General features: G+C 44.0%; 1 protein-coding gene across 1 annotated transcript in view; it reads left to right on the top strand.

The window, feature by feature from the left end:
- The first annotated feature begins 1,770 nt into the window (after positions 1–1,770).
- Positions 1,771–20,342, top strand: part of GLRA1 (glycine receptor alpha 1) — an 86,458-nt gene continuing 67,886 nt past the window's right edge. Inside the window, exon 1 of the mRNA XM_052643743.1 lies at positions 1,771–1,826. Coding sequence (XP_052499703.1) covers positions 1,771–1,826 — 56 coding nt within the window. The remainder of the gene's footprint in view (positions 1,827–20,342) is intronic.

Here is a 20,342-nt window from a genome sequence, read left to right as displayed (position 1 = left end):
GATAGCTTGGAGAAAATCTGATTAACTCCACCTCCCCAGCTGGGCTCTAGAGTGAAATGTATAGCTGGTTTCTGAGATTCAAATAAGCTGGGAAAACAGAGAAGCAGGAGGAAGAAAAAAACAGAGAATGGGAGCAGTAAGTACTGGATACCTGTATGTACAACTTGGCACTGCTGTTATTTTGTAGCAAGCCACAGCTCTCTGAGGCTCTGTTTCCCAAGCTTATGAATGTAAATAAAACAGTCTCCTGCCCAGTAGAAAGAGGACATATCTTGCAGTGAGGCCAGGACTGCTCCCTCTCGACTGTGTAAACCGCTCAAGGAATTTCTTCTGTCTTTTTCTGCTGCAGTGGTCCTGGGGAGAGAGGGGGTGGGGAATCTTCCTTTATGGATCAGACTTCTTTCTGAAACCTCTCCTCCCTTCTTTTTTTTTTTTTTTTTTTTTCCCTAGAGCCAAACCATACTACTTCAGAGCTCTAAAGAAACTCAGAGATCAAGTTCAATTCTTCCCTTTCAAGATGATAAACTGAGCCCAAAGGCACGTCTGAACTGGGACCCGTGGTGTTTGCTTCACTACCGTACAACTACATTCTTTAAAAATAAAGGCAATATTTTGAAAGACCTCGAGAGATTAACTCCATAACCTCCCCCTCTCCACCACCAACCTGCAATGGAGAGGGGAGACACGGATCTCATTCAGCACTCCAAGCGTTAAACTCAACCCAGAGTCTAACACACGATTGGCCAAGCACTGGGAAAGGATCTGGTTTTCGCAGCCACGGGCCAATGAGCGCTTCGAGTGGGAGGGTTTGAAGATACTAAGGAGTTTTTCCCCCCTTTTTTTCTCTCCACCCCCTCCCGTCAGCCATCGCCCGCCACCCCCCTACCACCAATCCCCCACGCCGCCAGTTTGTTAAATTAATGCAGTAAGAAAGTCTGAAGACCTGAAGGAGTCCTGGCCTGAGGAAGATGGGCGAGCTCAGAAAGCCGAGATGCATCTGAAGCCTTGGGCTCCTGAGCCCCGCGGGGTCGCCATGGACCCCGGCAGCCCCTGAAACTTGCCCTGAGCTTTCTCACGTCTGCAGCCCCAAGCAATGGGACACCTCTTCTGCAGCGATCATAACTTATTCGGCGGGGACCAGAGAACAGGGATCGCAAGGCGACAGCGGACGGGTACGCAGGCAGGGTAACGAGATTCCGGGACTCGGTGGTGATGCACCAGCCTGGCACATTCTCCGGGATTTAACTGAAGGCAACACCGTCAATCGCTTCCCCTCGCCCCTAACCCCCTCAGGCCAGCCCAGGGGCATAAAGCCCTGACCTCCCTACCCAGGATGCTAACCCAATCTAACGGTCCGAGGCCAGCGCTCTGATCTCCACAGATTTTTTTTTTCCTTTCACGGGCTGGCCATTTAAACAGAAAAACAGGGGTAAAAAAGAAAATATACCCACCCCAAACGTGCCTCCCCAGAGCCGCAGGGAGCCAACAGACACGCTGGAGTTTAACAAACAGCAATACTCTTCGCGCTCCTGAAAAGCAGGGCTGGACGCTCTCCGTGGTGCTGAAACGCTTAGAGGCTGCCTCTGTCCGTGGTACCTAGATTCCCGTTGCTCCGATTTCCCCTGGGGCTCTCCCTCCGCGCCCCTGTTCCCCACCTCCCCTTAGGATTTGGATTATTTTTTTCAGCAGCGCTCGCAGGTGTTGTAAGTGCCAATTTGAAACATTTTTGCCCCCATAACTCGTGGACTACAAAGCACAAGGACCTGAAAAATGTACAGCTTCAATACTCTTCGACTCTACCTTTGGGAGACCATTGTATTCTTCAGGTATGCAATTTTTTACTGACCACATCGCTCTGATGGAAATGGGGGAAAGGAGCATGGAGGCTGACTCTGTCCGTGATCCCCTCATTCGGGGGGAGGAGGGTGCTGTATACCGCGGCAATCGGGTCCTTCCATCCCCCGCTCCCTCACGCCCCCCCCCGCCCCCCCACCGCCCGCAGGGTGTCTGGCTTGTGCGTGGAGGTCTGAGACAGTGGCCGCCCTGGCAGCTGTTTGCCTGTTTCTTGCGATTTGTTTGTCCTTCTGCCTTCTACACTCCCTGCCCAATCACTCTCCCCCAAACCCCCTGCATATTGACTCTCACTCGGCTGAGGACTTTAAGGGGAAGCTTTAGGAGTTTCTCAGTTTAATTAGGACTGCATTCTCTCTAACCGCAGTGCCGAAAACCTCAGCTCTCCCGTCTGGGAGCCAAGTGACAACTAGCGGTGACGGGGAAGGTTGCACTCGAACCCACTGGACACAGAGCATATTATTTTCTCTCCTTTTTTGTTGTTGTTTTCTTTTTCTGCGGTGTGGGGGTGGGGGTTGTTGCTGAGGCTCAGTGATTGGAAACAATAGCGTTATGACCTCAGGTTGTAAAGCGCTGAACATGGGTGCAGAGGGGAATCTACTCAGGAACAGACTCCAGAACACATTTCTCTTTCGAAACTTTGACTCCCCCCTATCTCCCATTCATCTTTCCAAACTCTGCTTGCTAGCTGCAGATCCTGAACTGATGGACAAGTCTCATTTGTTTTGTTTTTTTAATTTCTGTCTATCTCCAACTCAGAAATGAGTTCTCCCAACCACAATCTCCTAGGTTAAAATTTTCTGCCCATAGGCTTAGCATTCTTATATTAGCACAAGTGAAAAGTGAAAAATCACCTCTTCAGGAAGCATTGAAATGTACAGTCTTTTCGTAAGTGGGTGAATCATGCCATCTTCAGAGATGGTTATGATAAATTCCATTTACATGAATTGAAAAAAATTAGTCTTCTCCCATGACCTGCAGGGATCATTAATCTTCTTCATTTTAGACGTCTGCCTCTCATGTTTTACCATCACATTGGATTAACAGTCACTTGAAAAATCCACTCTAGGTTATTTTTAAAAATAAGTAAACCAACACATATTAGTCTCTCCCGTCATAAATCTGCAGCAAATATTTCTTGTTGGATTTTTTTCATTTTTACATTATAGTGAACTCTGCATATGAATTGTTGGTTTGATTAATCCAGTGTTTGGTTTATTAAATGAATGACACCTCTCTCCAGATTGTAAGGGTCTACACGTGGGCCTCTCTCCATGTATTTCTCTTGGGATGAAGAAAAGACCTCTCTCTTTCTCTGAGATACCCAACGCTAAAGCTTCTAATCTCCAGTTCAAATAATTACTTGATAGGCCATGGTCCTGCCCATAGCTCAGAATACAAATACTCAAGGAATCAAATTTTAAAAGTGCAACAATCCAGGGCCTTGCGAAATGTAGCTACTTTATGGGCTAAAGGGCAGGAAGTATGCTCTGAACAATACCAAATTCTTTCTCTTCTACATACATAGTAGAAGTGGAAAATGCTGTGGAGGTGGAATACTTGGTAACATTTGTATGCAAATTGATTCTGTTTGGCTTTCTGAGACTGAACTGAACCAGAGAGATTAAAGAGCAAATTAATAGGACCAAGCACATCCTCCCTTCCAACTCCTTTTTTTCTTGCTGAACAGTATGTAATGCTTGATTTTTCTTCTCCCAGACATTGTCTTTCACAATAGGGAGACAGTCTGAAAGGTTGGCACTGTAATCATTTAGATAAGGTTAGGAATCCACTGTGTTAATTTTTTAAATTATGGGTGGTGGCTTATTAGGACGCATAACTCCACATCTCCATCCCCTACCTGCGACAAGGCAGACATGAGCTACAATGAATATGGGATATAATGCCATGTGTTTATAAGGAAAGAAGAGTCATGACTATGGAGAGCTGGGAAGGGAACAGTGCTGTTGCACTTTCAAAATGCAGAAATGGCTACATTATTTGGGGAATAAAGGTTGTTTTAGAACATGAACATGAAACATAAAATAGGAAATATAAGAATTGAACTAGGGAAATACCCTCAGCAATTTTTCAGAGAGATGAGAAAAATAAAAAGGTCACAAGGAGAGAAAGTACTGGCTATGTCTAATTGGCATTTTCATTACTAACTCTCTCATTTGTTTAAAGTTTAGGTGAAAATACAGAAGCACTAAAATCTAGGGGCTCAAGAGAATGTATGTAGAGGTAATTGGAGACTTGTTCCCTAGCAGATTCCATGTGAATAACCCCTTCTGCCCCAGGGGACAGGTACCATGTTGCAATGAGCCAATCCAATCATCTCAGGCACCCAGGTAGTCCTTAGATTAAATGAAGGCCAGCTGCTCACCTTGGTGGGGAAATCTGGGGGCTAGGAAAGGAAAGACTCTTGATGACAGAAGTGCTGCTGCAACCACACATAACCAGCAAAATGACAACAGTGACAGCAAAGCAAACAAAGCAACACTCAGAGTGAGTGAGGGAGAAGTCTCACAGTGCCGACAAAGGGAATGAATGGAGGCCTTAGGAAAAACTGAGCGGAAAGAGGTAAGAGGGCACAGGGGGACAAACAGCACTGCAGTCCTTACCAGCTGTGTCCCTGTAAGTAAAATGAAGGGAGTTGCCTGAAGTTCTTGTCCTGATATTTCGAAAAACCCTGCAGTTCTAAAATTCTATGAGTGATATTCAAGTATTCAATAAACTAAATGCTGTCTCTTTTTTTTAGTTGGGGATGGGGCTTTATATCCAGACTGGTCAAAAGCAATAAGCAAAGATATGTTTTTGTTTTTGTTTTTAATGGGAGCATAGTCCTTTCAAACCTCTTTTTAAGTAGAAGGAAGCTTGATTTGATTCCCAGAGCCCTTACACTGGCTTATGGCTGGGAAAGGGCCCAGAGTGAGCCCCATATTTTCTCACCTTCTGAGTAACTCAAATAGATCCATGGTATATAATCATGTTTCTCAATCTTGGCACTACTGACATTTTGAACATTTTGGAAAATTCTGTGATGTGAGGGCTGAACTATGCATTATAAGATATTTAACAGTATCTTTGGCATCAATAACCTTCTCTCCCTTAGTCATGACAATCAAAAATGTCTCCAGAAGTCTGGGATGGGAGGAGGGCACAAAATTGCGCACAGTTGGGAACCACTGGTATAGAATGACCAAATATTTAACCTAAGACTCTGATGAACCAATTGTAATGAGGAAGAAAGTCTTTTCTTTAAGAAAATGCCCCCCTGGAACACAAAAGGCACAAGAGCGAAGCAAACAAAGACCTAGCTTGTGCTTGAGACCGGAATAAAGGCAGAGGAGATAAACCAAGTCTAACCCACGGGTGGTTTTCCCAAAAGATGATCAGCTTTCCTTTATTATCACTTCTGTCTGCCAACCCGTAGGTGTTTCCTTGCACAGGGTTTTGTACTGAATATGGTACTCACTGGCTAAGAAAGGTCATCGAAACCTTGAAGGAAAGCTGTCTCTACCTCACTGGGGTCAAAAGGAGCATGGTAAACAGATTGCTTCATATCTCAGTCCTGAAAAACCACCCAGCTGAAAGGTAAATGAGCTTTCTTCTGAGGTAGTTCTTCTGGCTTCCCATTCTCCAAGCTTGCCAAGAGGAGCAAATGACAACCTGGATCTTTTCCTCCTAAGAGCATAGCTGTATTCCTCCTCAAATCTTACCTGCTGCATTTTGGGCACTGCGGAAAGTGTCGAGGAGCTTCTGGAGTGGGCCAAGGACTTTTTCCCAAAGAAAGATGCCCCTTGGGCCACTTTGCATTAGGGCCAATCAAAATGTCAGTCTACCTTCTTTGGCGGCTCAGGAAGCTTGAGAAAGAGAAAATGTCATGTTTTTCCTTCCTGAGGGACGTTTTGGACAAGAACGCCAACCTGGTACATGGAGTCATGAATCAGCACATAACTTCTGCATACTTACAAAACTGGGAATGACCTATCAGGGGACATGGAGGGAATTTATTTTTGAGACCAACTTGTGAAAGAGGCTGCAACCATGCAGTGCCGTGGAAAGAGCAGTTAGGCTATGATTTGAGAGCCTTCCTTGGAGAGTTTGGCTCTCCTCTTATCCTGCAGCATGGCTCTGATGAATCTCTTTCCTTCATAGGGACTCAGTTCTCTTATCAATCCACTCAAACAATTAACTCCGAGACCTCTAATATCCCTCCCAACTCACATAAGGTCTTCATAAAAGACAGAGGTCCATTCCCACAAAGGCTCGAGCTGAGTTTACCTCAGTGACAATACTGCCTTCTTTCCTACACCAGGCATTTATTTATCTTGTGTTGGCGTGCCCAGTCCAAAACTAGGCACTCTGCAGGGGAGACAGAGCTAATAGATGCCACAGTCCCTGTCCTTGCAGAAAGGGGAGACACTGCTCCTTTTAAAGCTCCATTAAATACCTTTTTCCTTCATCAGAGGGCCCGCAGAGCTCCCCTCCAGACAGTCTGTGCACGCGGCCTGCGACAGCATCACATTTATGTGGGCGTCATTAACTTTATTTCCTTCATCAGCTGGCAGAAGCCAAAATGATTTTTAAGATGGATGGCACTGTCTCCTGCCTGGCCATCTTGACACTATTCTGCAGGTTCTCTGCTCCTTTAGGCAAAGTGGCCTTGGCCTCAAGGGTAGAAGACCCAGGATCCAGAATTTAGCTAGTGGCATGCCCTTGAGAGGGTTTCCTCACCTTTCCAGCCTCACTTTCCCCAGCTATAAAATAAAGAGAATTGACAAATCACTGTCTCTAAAATTAATTTTCCCTGTGCCAGTCAAGGATTATCACCTCCCAATCTCCTTCACAATAGAACAGTTTTGGTAGCAGGGTATTTCAATTATTATAAGAATTATATTCACATTCAAAGATCTAAAAGAATTAAGGACCATAATAAACAATCTCACTCCCTGGAAATTATCCCAATCTGGACATGATTATTGACAGATTCCACAAATATGTCAGTTTCCCCAGAAAATGCTTTGGATGATGAGAAAATACGATGTCTGATCACTATCCTCAGAGATCTGAAGAGAGGCCTGAGAAAGAGACCAAAGGTGTCTATACTTTTGTCAGTGATTCTGTTTAGGTTTTGCCCTCCCCTATAAAGCTAAGTTTTTAAAAATTTGTTTACCAAACCCCATCCATTGTTAATTTGTTTTCCCCATCTTTATTAACCAAAGATAAACTGCCAGAGATACTGAACATCATGTGATAAGCAATGCCACCACAATGAGTTAACCTAAGAAAATACAAAAGAAAAGGTGTGATGCTTCCTTGTTAGTCTATAGAGCCTTGTCAGAAGTAAATATGCAATTTGATAATCTCTGAAATGTTTAAAATGGATTCTGAGTCCTCATTACTATTTCATAAACCCTCTAGGTACTCAGGGACTCCATTTGGGAAATATTAGATTTGAATTATTCTATATGGCTCCAAGAAAAGAACTGGAATTAATAGATAAATATATTTTTAATGCACACACACAAATTCTGTTTTAATGTAATTCAGAACCTTCTGACAGATCATTCAACTGTGTACCGGCTGCCTCAGTTGTAGTGAGGGTCCCTGTCAGTGGAGGTATGTAAGCAGAGACTGGAAATCCACCTCCCAGGAGGGATGTGGAAAGAATTCGAGCTACTTTTGTGAATTGAGATTTGTAATTTGCTGCAGAAAAGTAAATGAAATACAGGTCAGAGACAAATCTTTCCCCCGCTCCTGATCTCCAAATTATGATCTGATCTCTGTAAATTCTCTGAGTCATGCCATGAATACACATCCACTCATGCCTTTTCCTTCTCTGAAATGGCTTGGATAATAAATTGGGCGATGAACACACACATATACACACAAACTCATATGCGACCAAGGAAATCACCTTGGTTATGTAAGACTCTGGCTTTAAGAAATGAGAAGGACCTCAGAAATAAGACAATGTCAGAGCCAGAAAGACCACCAGAAAATTCAGTGGTTCACGGACCAGTCCTCAGGCACAGATGGTGTTCGCAGGACTGAATGGATGAAGGCCTCGCAGCCCTGAACTCCAGCTGTCTCTCCTGAACCAACTCCCTGTTCAGCCTCACACAACTGAAAACACCATCAGGCCAGCCAGGAAATTCATTCAGAAAGCACATTAGAGGGGAACAATGCCCTGAGATGCTGGGGAGAGGGGATGATATGCACAGTGCCTACGCTTTGTAGTGCAAGCCCTTATGAGGGGTGCTAAGGCCCTGATGCTTTTGAAACTCCTTATAAAGGATCCCGTTGTGGTTTTCTGAAGTTGATATTGTCCGAGTCCCCCGAGGCTAATTCAGTGCAATTAGATTACCACTCTCCGCTTTTGAATTCGGCTGTTTTTCAGTGTCTGTTGCTAAATGAGTTTACCGTCTTAACGAGGAGCTGCTGACAGTCATTATCCCAGCCATGAAATGGGCAGCGTTCTCTCTTGCCTCGTATACTGGGCAACCCCAGGCCCCTAGAGAATAAGCCTCTGCTCCCTGGCTCGCGAGGTCCAGTCTCCATCTCCCACCCATTCACGCCCAGAGAATCATATTTTGCTAGAATCATGGGGACTTGGGGCAGTTCTATAATTCAACAGCTCTCACATCTAGCTATGAGGGGCTTGTCAAGCTTACAGCTTCCCACCATCATACTAGACTCACTAAAACAGCATCTCTGAGGATGGGGACCCAGAAACCTCTAAAGGTAACAGGAGTCACTAAGTCAGAGCTTCTCAAACTTCAATGTGTGTGGAGCCCCTGAGAATCTCATTAAGATGCTGATTCAGACTCAGGAGGTCTGGGGTGAAGCCTGAGAGTCTGCATTTCTAGCAGCCCCCAGATGATGCTTCTGCTTCCGTGGACCACAGGTTTGAATAACAAGGCTCTAAACCATTCTGACCAGGGACTCGACATAGACCAATCCGTTTATCTTGCAGATCAGGAGAGAACAAATGACTTCCTCAAGAGTGAATGTCAGCCCACCCAAGGCCCTACACAGATGTGCTCATCCCCCAAACTTATTCCTCTACTACCCGTTGTGCCCTGGACTCTGCTCCTGTGCTTTCCTTCCTTTGACCCTTTCACATGCTGCGATCCCTCATAAACATAAACATGCCCCTTAAGAAGGGTTCCTTGAGGAACTATTTGCATCTCCAAACTAGGGGGATAATCCTAGTACACCAAAAATTCTCATTCACACAGCTGGGAAGTACAATTGTGTGATGGGTGGATGAAGAGAAGGGGCACCTGAGGAACTGGCTTTGAATGCTGGCACCAAGGGGCCCTGGACCACAGCAGTGAGTCTATAGGGATTGATGGGAGAGGCAGATCAAAGGTGATCAGAAGGAGGGAATCTGTGCTTTCTTTCTCCAAGGATGATCTCGCTGACAAGTCTTCCTGTGGACATTGTACTATTAACTCTGCATAACTGGAGGCTTCTTTAGGACTCCCCAGGTGTTCAGAGACTGCCGTCCCTTCTGTCATCTCTGATCTCAGAGCGATGTCCTTCCTTCCTTCCCGTCTAGCCCTTTAACCTGTCATCCTTTCCAAAAAGCATATTAGTATCTTACACATCTAATAGAGTGACTGTCAAGATCTTCAGCCTTTGAGAGCTGCGTGTTTACTGCTCTGCGCTCAGTTCTGCAACACTCCCCAGCTCCAGAGGAATGCGGCAAGGCTGCTGCAACCCTGGCTGCCAGAAGACTTGCGGGGTTCTCTTACAAGAGCACTTCACAGCCTATAGAGTGTTTCACACCTGCATTCCCATTAGAGCTTTCCAACCACCTTAAAAAAATAGATATAAGGCAGTGGCTACTGTCCCCATTTTAGAGTCAAGAAAACCGAGACTTAGAAAAGTGACTTCGCTAAGACACACAGTTAATCTCAGGGCTACGTCAGATTCAAGGACAAACTTCCTTCCTCCTAGCTCACCACACTGCCTCTTTCTTCTTAAAGTTGGTGTGTATATATATATCCCTAACCTACAGCTGGAATATCTGCATCCTTAACATGCAGGTACACTGCCCTCCCTAATAGGTACCCCTCTTTATATATTCCTCTCAAAGTTGCAGCCCCCATGAACTGATACGGCTATCAGGCTAATAGCCTCCACCTTCTACCAGGGGGCCACAGGGGTTATGAGCTGGGAATTTCCCATCAGGGTTTTGGTTTGACAGAGTCATTGTCTTCAGATTCTTAGCCAGATAGGTATTTCTTTCTCTCTTCTTAACCTTTTTAAATTGTATGATATATATATGTTCTCTTTTTTTTAAATGCTAATACTAGACTTAAACCTAAAATCCCCTTTGATGATGATCTCCAGGTCCCTCCCAGCTTTTATTTCTTCAAGAGGTAACCTACTTGATAACTTTTATTCATATATGTATATATATACACACATATATATAAATATACACACACAAAGGGATAGTATATATAGTTCAATAGATATACATACATATGTTTAAATATATATTGAAATCTATTGAACTAAATATACTATCTATTGAACTGTATATACTATTCATTGAAATACATATGCTATCATTTCATGGAATCAAATTGCCCATATGATTCTGCAACTTACTCAGTTCACATATCAGCATGTCTTGGAAAGCTTTATCTGTTGAGGCAAACATCTCCACCTCATTCTTTTAGCTACTGCAGGACATATGTTATGGATATCCCACTGTTTTCCAGCCACTTCCGTGTTGATGTACATTTCTACTTTTTTCCAGTTTTTCCACTGAAATCAGTGCTGCAATAATCACAGTGAACCTACATCTTTGTGAATGAACACAGGCCATTTTTCCAGGCAGATAACAAGAACAGAAACGGAATTGCTGAAGCGCAGAGCTAGCACATCATTTACATTAACAGATACTGCAGGCAGGCATCCCTTCCTTCCTTCCTTTACAATGCTCCATCTCAGCCTTGACTGCAACCACTCAATACCAATCGTTACTATTTATCAAGTGTTTATTGAATACTAGATACTGTGCTAACAACATCATGAGCCTCATGTCACAAATCCTTAGACATAAGTATTATTATATTCCCATATTACAGGTGACAAAACTGAGGCATAAATAGGTTATATAGTTTACCCAAGGTAAGGCAACTCATAAGATGCAGAGCTAGGATTCAAAGATAAGTCTGACTGCAGAAAACACTCTCTTAACCATTATACTGCTACTGTTATTCCAAGAATGAACCTGGGAGGAAAAGTGGGGAGGAGACTGAACTGGAAGAGGAAGATGGAGGCAAAAAAGAGATGAGTTTGCTTCTTCAAATTATCTCCTGCAGGTGGTTCTAGATATAAAGTTGACATACATCCATCAATGGATGTGAGTGTTTAATCTCCACCCTTCACAGGGGAGGAATATTACACTACCTTCCACCCTGGGCAGAGAGCATGTGGATAGAGCTCTGTCTTAGGGTAGAGACGGATCCCTGCAGTACAGCCTTTCTTTGTCCCCTAATCACTCCACTGAAAGAGCTATCAGGGATGATAGGAGAGAATGACTGAGCAGGGAGGCAAGGAAAAAAGGCAGCATAATCTCAGGCTCATCTTTTTCTTTTTTAATTGCTGGTCCCTGGAATTCAGACCAAAGACATCTTCAAGCCTCATGCTCTAACCTCCAAACACACAGGATTGAGGATACCCAGTTTCCCCTCACCTTCTGTATAAAAGGTTGGAGAGGCAGCCCAATCTCCAGCATCAGAGACCTCACCACAAACTCGGGAACTGCCGCTCCCAAAGCAGACCCCAAGGGCTTCTCACAACACCTCTAGGCCAGGAAAACATACCCAGATGAGGGCAGGGAGCAGAACGGGGAGAGGCAGCAAGGGCCGGGCCAGCTCTCCTTTACAAGCAGGAGCATCACTCTAGAGGGCCCGTGGGAAACCCAAACATCGTGTCTCAGACACTTATTCCCAGCAGCCATCTGAGTGACCCCAGAGACAATTCTGAATGTGTCACTAGCAGGCATGTTGCCAGTAGGAGAAAAAAACACAACAGAAATAAAGTCTTCTCATGTCAACCTCCTAATGTTAACTTTTGAAATAAACTTGCTGTTTCATCTGTTTACATTATAAACATTATACATGTTTGCCATAAAATACTTAAACCACAAAGGGAGATATGTTTAAAGCTAAGACACAGAAGTCCTACTCCCTAAGGTAAATCACTAAACAATTCAACATTCATCTTTCCAGATAATCTTAATAACATGATAATGACAAGAAGCCTTTCTAAAATTTGAATATGTATTAACTCATGTAATCTTCAGAACAATCCTGTAAGGATATACTATTATTCATCCCACTGTATAGATGAAGTTACAGATGAGGAAACAGAGAAGTTTAGTAATTTTCCTAGGGCTGCCCAGCTTAGAAATGGCAGTGCCAGACTGAAATCCAAGCAGTGCGACTTCAGAGTCTCTAACTGCTGTGCTACAGTCCTGAGCTGTTTCTGTTACAAAAATAGGGTTATACTAAACGCATGCTCTGCAGCTTCCCTTTTCTCACCCAGCAATACCTTGTCAGTACACATACAGATGGATCTCATTCATCTGTGCGTTTATGCTGCCCTTCGCTGAGAACATCAGGCTCTAGTAGGACCCCACTCTCAGCTTGCCACAAAACAGCCACCACTTCCATTTCCAGCTCCTTCACTTCACACGAACCTTATTCTACTTCAACCGAATTTCTCGTTGGTCTGTTACATGGCCATTGTTCTCATCTCTGTAGTTTTCTCCCATTGGTCCCTAACGTACCTTAAATCTAGAAAGATCCCTCCCTCATTTTTGCCCTGAAAGCACACCCACCAATTCTGGATTCAAGTTCATTTGATTTTTGAAACCTGTCTCTGTCACTTCCTAGCTGTATTATCTCGGCAGTTTGCTCAACCCTTCTGAGCCTGAAGTTCCTCATCATAAAAAACGGAGAAAACTTTGCCAATAGACAAATGCAGTCACCTTTAAGCACTTTTTCTGAGCAGAGCACAAGCCCTTAGTGAATTCCCTCTCCACTTCTCTCAGATCCTATCCACACCTCAGGAACCACCTCTAACAACACCTCCTCCATGAAGCAACCCCAGACTGCCACCATCCCTACCCAGAACTGGGCATGGATTCTCCTTCCTAAATCTCCTCGGAAATGTAGGCATTATCTTCAGCATTCAGTTTGCACACTGTGGCCTTACAAACATTTGGGTGCCCTTCTACTTGTTCAGTTGGACTATAAGCCCTTCAAAGACTAGGGACTTAATGGATTTCTTGGTTCATGTGAAAGGCCAACATGAAGAAAAGGTGCTCACCAGGGTTTTCAGCTTGCTCCATCCCCCTCATTGATAGTATTAACCCAGTGGCTCATGTATGTCAGATATTCAGATCTTGTTGAATTGAATTGTTTTGTCCCCATATACCTGCTCCCATCCTTCTCTTATTGGCTCTGCTGAAGCCCAGGACCAGGAGGCTTCCAACCAGCCAATGCAATGCACTGCTATGTCTCACAGTGACACATTTTTGCTCCAAGAAATGAGTCACGGTGAGAGTGAGCAAGACATACAGCTCAACCCTGGCTCGAGAGCTGTTGCAGAGAGTTGTTTAGCCTTATCCTTGCTGTCTAGGATGTCCAAACTCTGGGCCTCTCAACACATCTGTGCCGTTGCACATATGGCTGCTTCCCACAGTGGCCTGGGTCCACAGAGAGACCCCTTTCCATAAGACAAGGCAAACTTTTGAAAATGGCCTTCAGTTGTGCAGGAAACACAGACCTCACTGGAGCCAGTTTTTGTGATGTGACCTAAAACATCTAGTAGAAGAGGAAAACCCTTGACAGAAGCCAAGAAAAGATTGCATCATGCCCAAAGGGAAGGGTCTTGGAGGAGTTCACTGAAAATGTCCTGGAATATGAAAAGCTACACCTCCTGACAAAGAGGGTGACAAGGTTCAGTAAAAGAGTTAACCTCCACACCACCTCGATTGGACAGCCTAGAGATTAGAGCAGAATTTTCCTACCTCTGAAAGCCCTGCTCTGACTTTGTAACTGAGTCTCAGTTTCTCTATCCCTAAAATAAGATTGGACTTCATAAACATCCTAGGTCTTTCCAGCTGTCATTGCATAATTCTTAAGTTAAGTTGATTCCCGCAGTTAAAAACTCTGGCTTGGCATCAGTCAAACATGTTCTGGAATCCTTGTTAAACCACTCATGATGGTATGAAAAAAAAGAAAGTGAAGTCGCTCAGTCATGACTGACTCTTTGCAACCCAATGGACTGTAGCCTACCAGGCTCCTCCATCCATGGGATTTTCCAGGCAAGAATACTGGGGTGGGTTGCCATTTCCTCCTCCAGGGGATCTTCCCAACACAGGGATTGAACCCAGGTTTCCCGCATTGTAGGCAGACACTTTACTATCTGAGCCACCAGGGAAGTCCAAATGCGATGGTATACCACTCTATGACTTGGAGCAAGATTGTTTTTAAGATGTCTAAGCCTCAGTTTTCCTCATCTGTAAAATGGCAATGATAATTGTCCTTCCCTGCCAAATCACCCTAAGAATTCAACAGGAAAAGACATGTAGAGTGGTAGCAATGCAGGGGCAAAGCATTGTGGGATCATAAAGAAGAATCTGACTAACTGCCTGGGGGCTTCCTTGGTGGCTTACTTGGTAAAGAATCTGCCTGCAATGCAGGAGACCCAGGTTCAATCCCTGGGTCAGGGATTGAAGCTCCCCTGGAGAAGGAAATGGCAACCCACTCCAGTATTCTTGCCTGGAAAATCCCGTGGACAAGGAGCCTGGCAGGCTATGGTCCATGGGATCGCAAAGAGCTGGGCATGACTGAGCAACTACTACACACACAACTCTGGCTAGGGTTGGGAGGGGGCAGGCGTGGTGCCGAACAAAGTTGAAGACAATTTAAATAAGAATCAAGGCACTTAAACTGGGCCATAAAGAATGACTAATTCACCAGGTGACAAAGAGGGCCAAGAGAGGATGACACAGGCGAGGAGAAGGGCTTACAGAAAGGGGAAACTGGAAGATGGGGAGTTCAGGAACACTGGATGGGCCAGCTATCTCCCATGACCTAAGACTCAGCCCAGTCCTGCTCTGCCCTGTTGTCTCCCTATGGGTCTTTCATCATTCAGAAGCAAGGCGGAGCAGGGATTTCTTCATCATCTAAAAAATATTTATTGACTTCCTACCATAAACCAGTAATCTTTCTACATTTGGGGGACAGATATGGTGATGAGCAGAAGAGATGTGGTCTTTGCTCTCACACAGCTTAACTTCTAGAGGTGGTACAAACAAAGAAACAACCCAGGAAATCAAAGAATTTCAGGTCACGGTCAGTGCTCCAAACCCAGTCAAACAGGAGAATGGGACAGAGGAGGGTTCACTGGAGTCCACCGGAGGGCACCTACACTTTCACATGCTCTCTCCTTTAAATTACATCACAGGGAAGTGGGAAAGGGCTGTTACCTTTTACCGATGAGGAAACTGAAACCCTGAGAGGAGGAGTGATTCACCTACAGTCTCAGTCAGTAAGTGCCAAAGGCAGATGACCTCACTTCATGCAAAAAAGTCAAAAATACTGAGAAAAAATAAATAGGGGGGAAAGCAAGAAGCAAAACAGTATGTATAGTAGGATCCCATTTTTATTTTTTTTAATGTTTCATTGTTCTCACATGGGAAAAAAGTCTAGAGAAATGGACCCAAAACTGTTTATAGTTGTTATTATCTATTGAGAATGAGACTATTGGGTGCTTTTATTTCTTACATTAAATATTTTAGTAATGCTTGGATGTTTTACAACAATATTTATTACTTTTGAAAGCTGGAAAGTATTAAAAAAGAAAAAAAGAAAGAAAGAGGATATCAGAAAGCATGGACACAAAAATAAACTCGGAGCTCACCTTAATAAAAAGACAACCTATACCAGGTAGGGAAAAAAGACATTTGGAGAAAGGTGAACATGGGCCCAGTTGCTTGGTATCTTCCAAGTAAAATCGAGCCTAGGGGCTGAGACAGTTTGGGGTTTCTGAAGGAATTTTCCAAGCAAATGGAAGATTTTCCTACTGAAGTCATTGTGCTGGAAGCAAAATGTCATTGGAAAATGGAAGCCAGAGTTACATTAGAGATTTGGGTTTTTACAACAAGTGATGGTTGGAATATATTTTCATCAGAGTGACTAGAGCCCTGCACAATTCTGTGTGTAATATCATAGCATCCTCTAGGTCATTAAAAAAAAAAAAAACACCACTTAGGGAAAGAATTTTCTGACCCCATTCCTTCAATTCCCAGGGGGCAACTGAGGCCAGAGGGAAAAGTCAACCCTGAATCAATGTCCAGCCCAGACAAAGACCAAGACCTCTAACTCTCTTCACATCAGGATGATTTTCCCTAAAATTTCATGATTATCCCACTGATAGTATGTAACATAGATTTCAGTGGTTCAGGATAATTTTGTTATACTTATCATGAATTTTATTTTCCTAGGTACTAGAATTATCAATTTCATTATCATCAGTCAGTCAGTTCAGTCGCTCAGTTGTGTCCAACTCTTTGTGACCCCACGAATCACAGTACGCCAGGCCTCCCTGTCCATCACATCTCCCAGAGTTCACTCAAACTCACTGCCATCGAGTCAGTGATGCCATCCAGCCATCTCATCCTCTGTCGTCCCCTTCTCCTCCTGCCCCCAATCCCTCCCAGCATAAGAATCTTTTCCAATGAGTCAATTCTTCGCATTATAATACTGAGAGTTTATTTTAAACAACAAAAAAAATCAAATTAAAAAGCAATTAAATCACAGTATATGAATTGGGCAAAACCTGTCAGATGATATGCAACTGATTTGGGCTTGGGGAGTACTGTACCCTATCATTCTATCTTGGACAGTGCTATTGTTTTAACTGGAAATTGCCAGTAAGACTTGTGAGATTGGGTAAGTTCTGAGCAAGGCTTAACTTGAAGTCCCAAACAGCTTCTCAGAGTGAATCATAGACATGAGCTGCTATCTGAATTCAAATGGTTGGGGAAAGATGGCACATTTGGGTAAAAAGCAGGCATATTGGCCTGGCAGAGCACAGCGGGGATGAGATCACCAACGAGTGTCTATTGAAGCTACTTTCATAGGTTTCCATCCCCTTTTTATGTAAGAATGACATCTGTGACTCCCAACCCTGTGCCTGACAGACAGGAATTCCTCTAAATAATATCTATAATTAATAATTTTATATAAAGCATGCATTAAGAACCTACGATATGCCAGGAACTGCTCTAAACGCTCCACATACATTAACTAATATTTACAGCAGTCCTCTGAAGTAAGTACTAGTTTCATACCCCTTTTGTGGATGAGGAAACTGAGACAGGGAATCTCCCCAATCTGGATGCCTGTAGGCCAGCCACCTTGCCAATCCAATACAAAGTCTTCATAAGACATCGTACAAACCTCTCCAAAAATGTGGTGGGGCAGGGGGGAAGAAACAGAGCCTCTGAGGCAGAAAACTGAGAGGGCTTCTCCAAACACAGCCTTTGCCAGTGAGGAAAGGAGGTGAGGAGGAGCTGACAACACCCTTCCCCTCAGATCTGCTGCTCTGATTTCCCTTCCATCTATCACCATGGGGTTTATGAAGAGATGGGAAAAAAAAAAAGTAAGGAATAGTACTGGGCAAGGAATAAAAGCGGGGGTGGGGGGGGAAGAAGGGAGAGAAAAAGAGAGAGAGAAGAAGAAAGAGCACTTATCTTGGGTCCACTCTGGGTGGGTTTGGCCAAGAACTCACATGGGAGTCTCTTTCCCTCCCTGGATCACAGTATTCTAAACTGTGAAATGGATGGAGGGACTGTACTAGACGACTTTTAATGTCTCTCTCAGCTCTATCATTCTAGGATTTAGAAACAAATGAAGGGAGAGGAAAACCTAGAAGACCAGGAGGGGAGAGGAATGTTGGTGGGAAGAAGCAAATGCTAAGGAGGAATAACAAAAGGAGGAGGAAACGAGAGGAGGAGAAAGTAAGGCATTTCCCGAAGCAGGTGACATCTGCTTATTTCATTGAAAAAGGAGAAGAAAGAACTTTCACATCAAGAATTACAATAAAAGCTTTATTCTCAGGCAGCCAAGTCATGTCTCCCACCAGTGAGTCATGGCTGATATTATTGGGAGCCATGGCTGATGTTGGTGAGAGGCATGGCTGGTGTTAGTGAGGGCCATGGCTGGTGTTGATGAGGGGCATGGCTGATATTGGTGAGGGCCATGGCTGATATTGGTGAGGGCCATAGCTGATGCGGGTGAGAGGCACAGCTGATGTTGGTGAAATGTATGGTTGATGTTGGTGAGAGGCATGGCTGGTGTTAGTGAGAGGCATGGTTGGTGTTGGTGAGGGGCATGGCTGGTGTTGGTGAGGGGCATGGTTGGTGTTGGGGACCATGGCTGATGTGGGTAGGGGGCATGGCTGATGTTGGTGAGAGGCATGGACAAGGCTGGTGAAGGGCATCACTGATGTCTGAAAAACAGGGGCCTAAAAGGAGCCCTGAAAGGAGGGAGGATTGGCTTGCTCTCTGTGTCTAAGAAGGACAGCCCTTCCTTGGCAATGAGCAACAATGATCAGTATACTCCCAGGTTCTAGAAGTCTTAGGGAAATGACTAGAGAATACGTCCAAGGGAGCCACAGCTGCAACATTACCACACAGTGCCTATGAGGATGCAATCCTGAGAACCACTGAACAGAGAAAATCCCAGGCCAGAAAGAAATCTTCTGAGATCATTTTTCCAACCTCCTGCCTCTAAGCATCCCTTCCCTAACTGCCCTGTGCCAAAGGACTCAGCACCGAATGACATTCAGTCCTATTCTTTCATCTTTTCATAGCTGTCTGAGCCAACCCACGCACTGAGGTCCTTGAAGACAAAGAGAGTGCCTCCAACTGATTGGATGTATGCTTAATCTACATGGCACATGCTGGGCACACAGTGGGCCCTTCACACCCATCTGATAATTGATCAATAGGGTAAATGGGTCTAGTCTCTCTCTCAATAACATCTATATTGTTGCTTACGATTACAATCTAAACATACTTCGTTTCATTCAGTCCACTATCTACCCCTGTTCCAAAGTCCAATCTGTCATTTGCTTGAGGGGACACCTAGGTACCTGGCTCTGCAGAAGTGAGCTAGAGGACCTACTCTGCAGGTGACATCTCCAAATCTGGAAGTGACCTCCAGGAAGAAACGAACAGATAGGCTCTCTCTATAAAAAGAGAAGCACAGCTGCAGATAAACTTTTTAAAAACCATAGATAATTGTTCACATTCACATATAATGAACAGATTCCTGGCTAAGCAATTTATCTGAATGTTTTACTCTTCCAACAAACCTTAAATTAGAATTAAGTATTCCTAGTTTCCAGATGAAGAAAATGAGGGTCAGAGAAGATAAGCAACTTTCAAGGTCATACAATAAGCAGTAAACTCATGACTCTGGCCTACTCCCTGACTGATTTATCCTTACAGTATGATACTAAGAGTTCAGCCTGTGTGTGAACACTTCCAGAGGCAAGAAACTCACCATCTCCTGGGGTAGTCTCTTCCATTACCTGATAGCTCAAATGGTTAAAATATTCTTTCCTCACATTGGGCAGCCACTTCCCACTCTGAAAGTCCCATCTGCCTTCCCTAGTCACTTGGAACAAGTCAGTAGCCTACAGAAGGTACCTAAACTGTGGAACCAGAAGGATCAGGTTCTATTCCTACCCTACCACCTACTAGGCATGTAACTTGCAACCAAGTCACTTCTGCCATCTGTGCCTTGGTTGCTTTATCTGGGTGACAGGAACACAAATATAACCTCATGTAGTGCTTTAAAGAAGAAGGCATAAACAATGTCTGCTGAGGTCTTGGTTCAGTGCCTGGCAAACAGTAAATATCCAAGAATACTATTTTACTAAGTTGAGTCTCTCTTTCCCATGACAGCCCTTCAGAGATTTGTTAAAAAATGATCTCTCTGTCTATGTTTTCTCTGAGCCAAACACCCACAGAGTCTTTAATTATTCCTTACAGGTCAATTCCAAGTTTGTTTACCAGCCCAGTTGTTCCTTTCTGGACCTGCTCCAACCTGTTAATGTCCCTCTTAAGATGCAGGACCTGTGATGGAAAATAATAAATTAGCCAAGATGTGAAGTATGGTCCACATCCAGTATTTCTTGCCATATCAGCTTCTTTTAGCTTTTAGGTTTTTCTGAAGTTCTTCAGAATTGTCAGGTGTAATCTAGACTAGCATAAGATTTTAATGAAGAATATTTGAGTCTTACCAACAAAGATTTTTATTTTTATTTGTAATAATGGCTAAGATACTAAGCAGTTTTTATCTAGCACGACATCAACACCTGATTTTCTCCTTTAATTACAACCACCCTAGGAGCACTATTATTAACGCTATTTTACT

The sequence above is a fragment of the Budorcas taxicolor genome, chromosome 7, assembly GCF_023091745.1.
Source record: "Budorcas taxicolor isolate Tak-1 chromosome 7, Takin1.1, whole genome shotgun sequence".
NCBI classification, from domain to species: domain Eukaryota; kingdom Metazoa; phylum Chordata; class Mammalia; order Artiodactyla; family Bovidae; genus Budorcas; species Budorcas taxicolor.
Note: the sequence above shows the minus strand (reverse complement) of the source record. Positions and strands in the feature narration are given on the sequence as shown.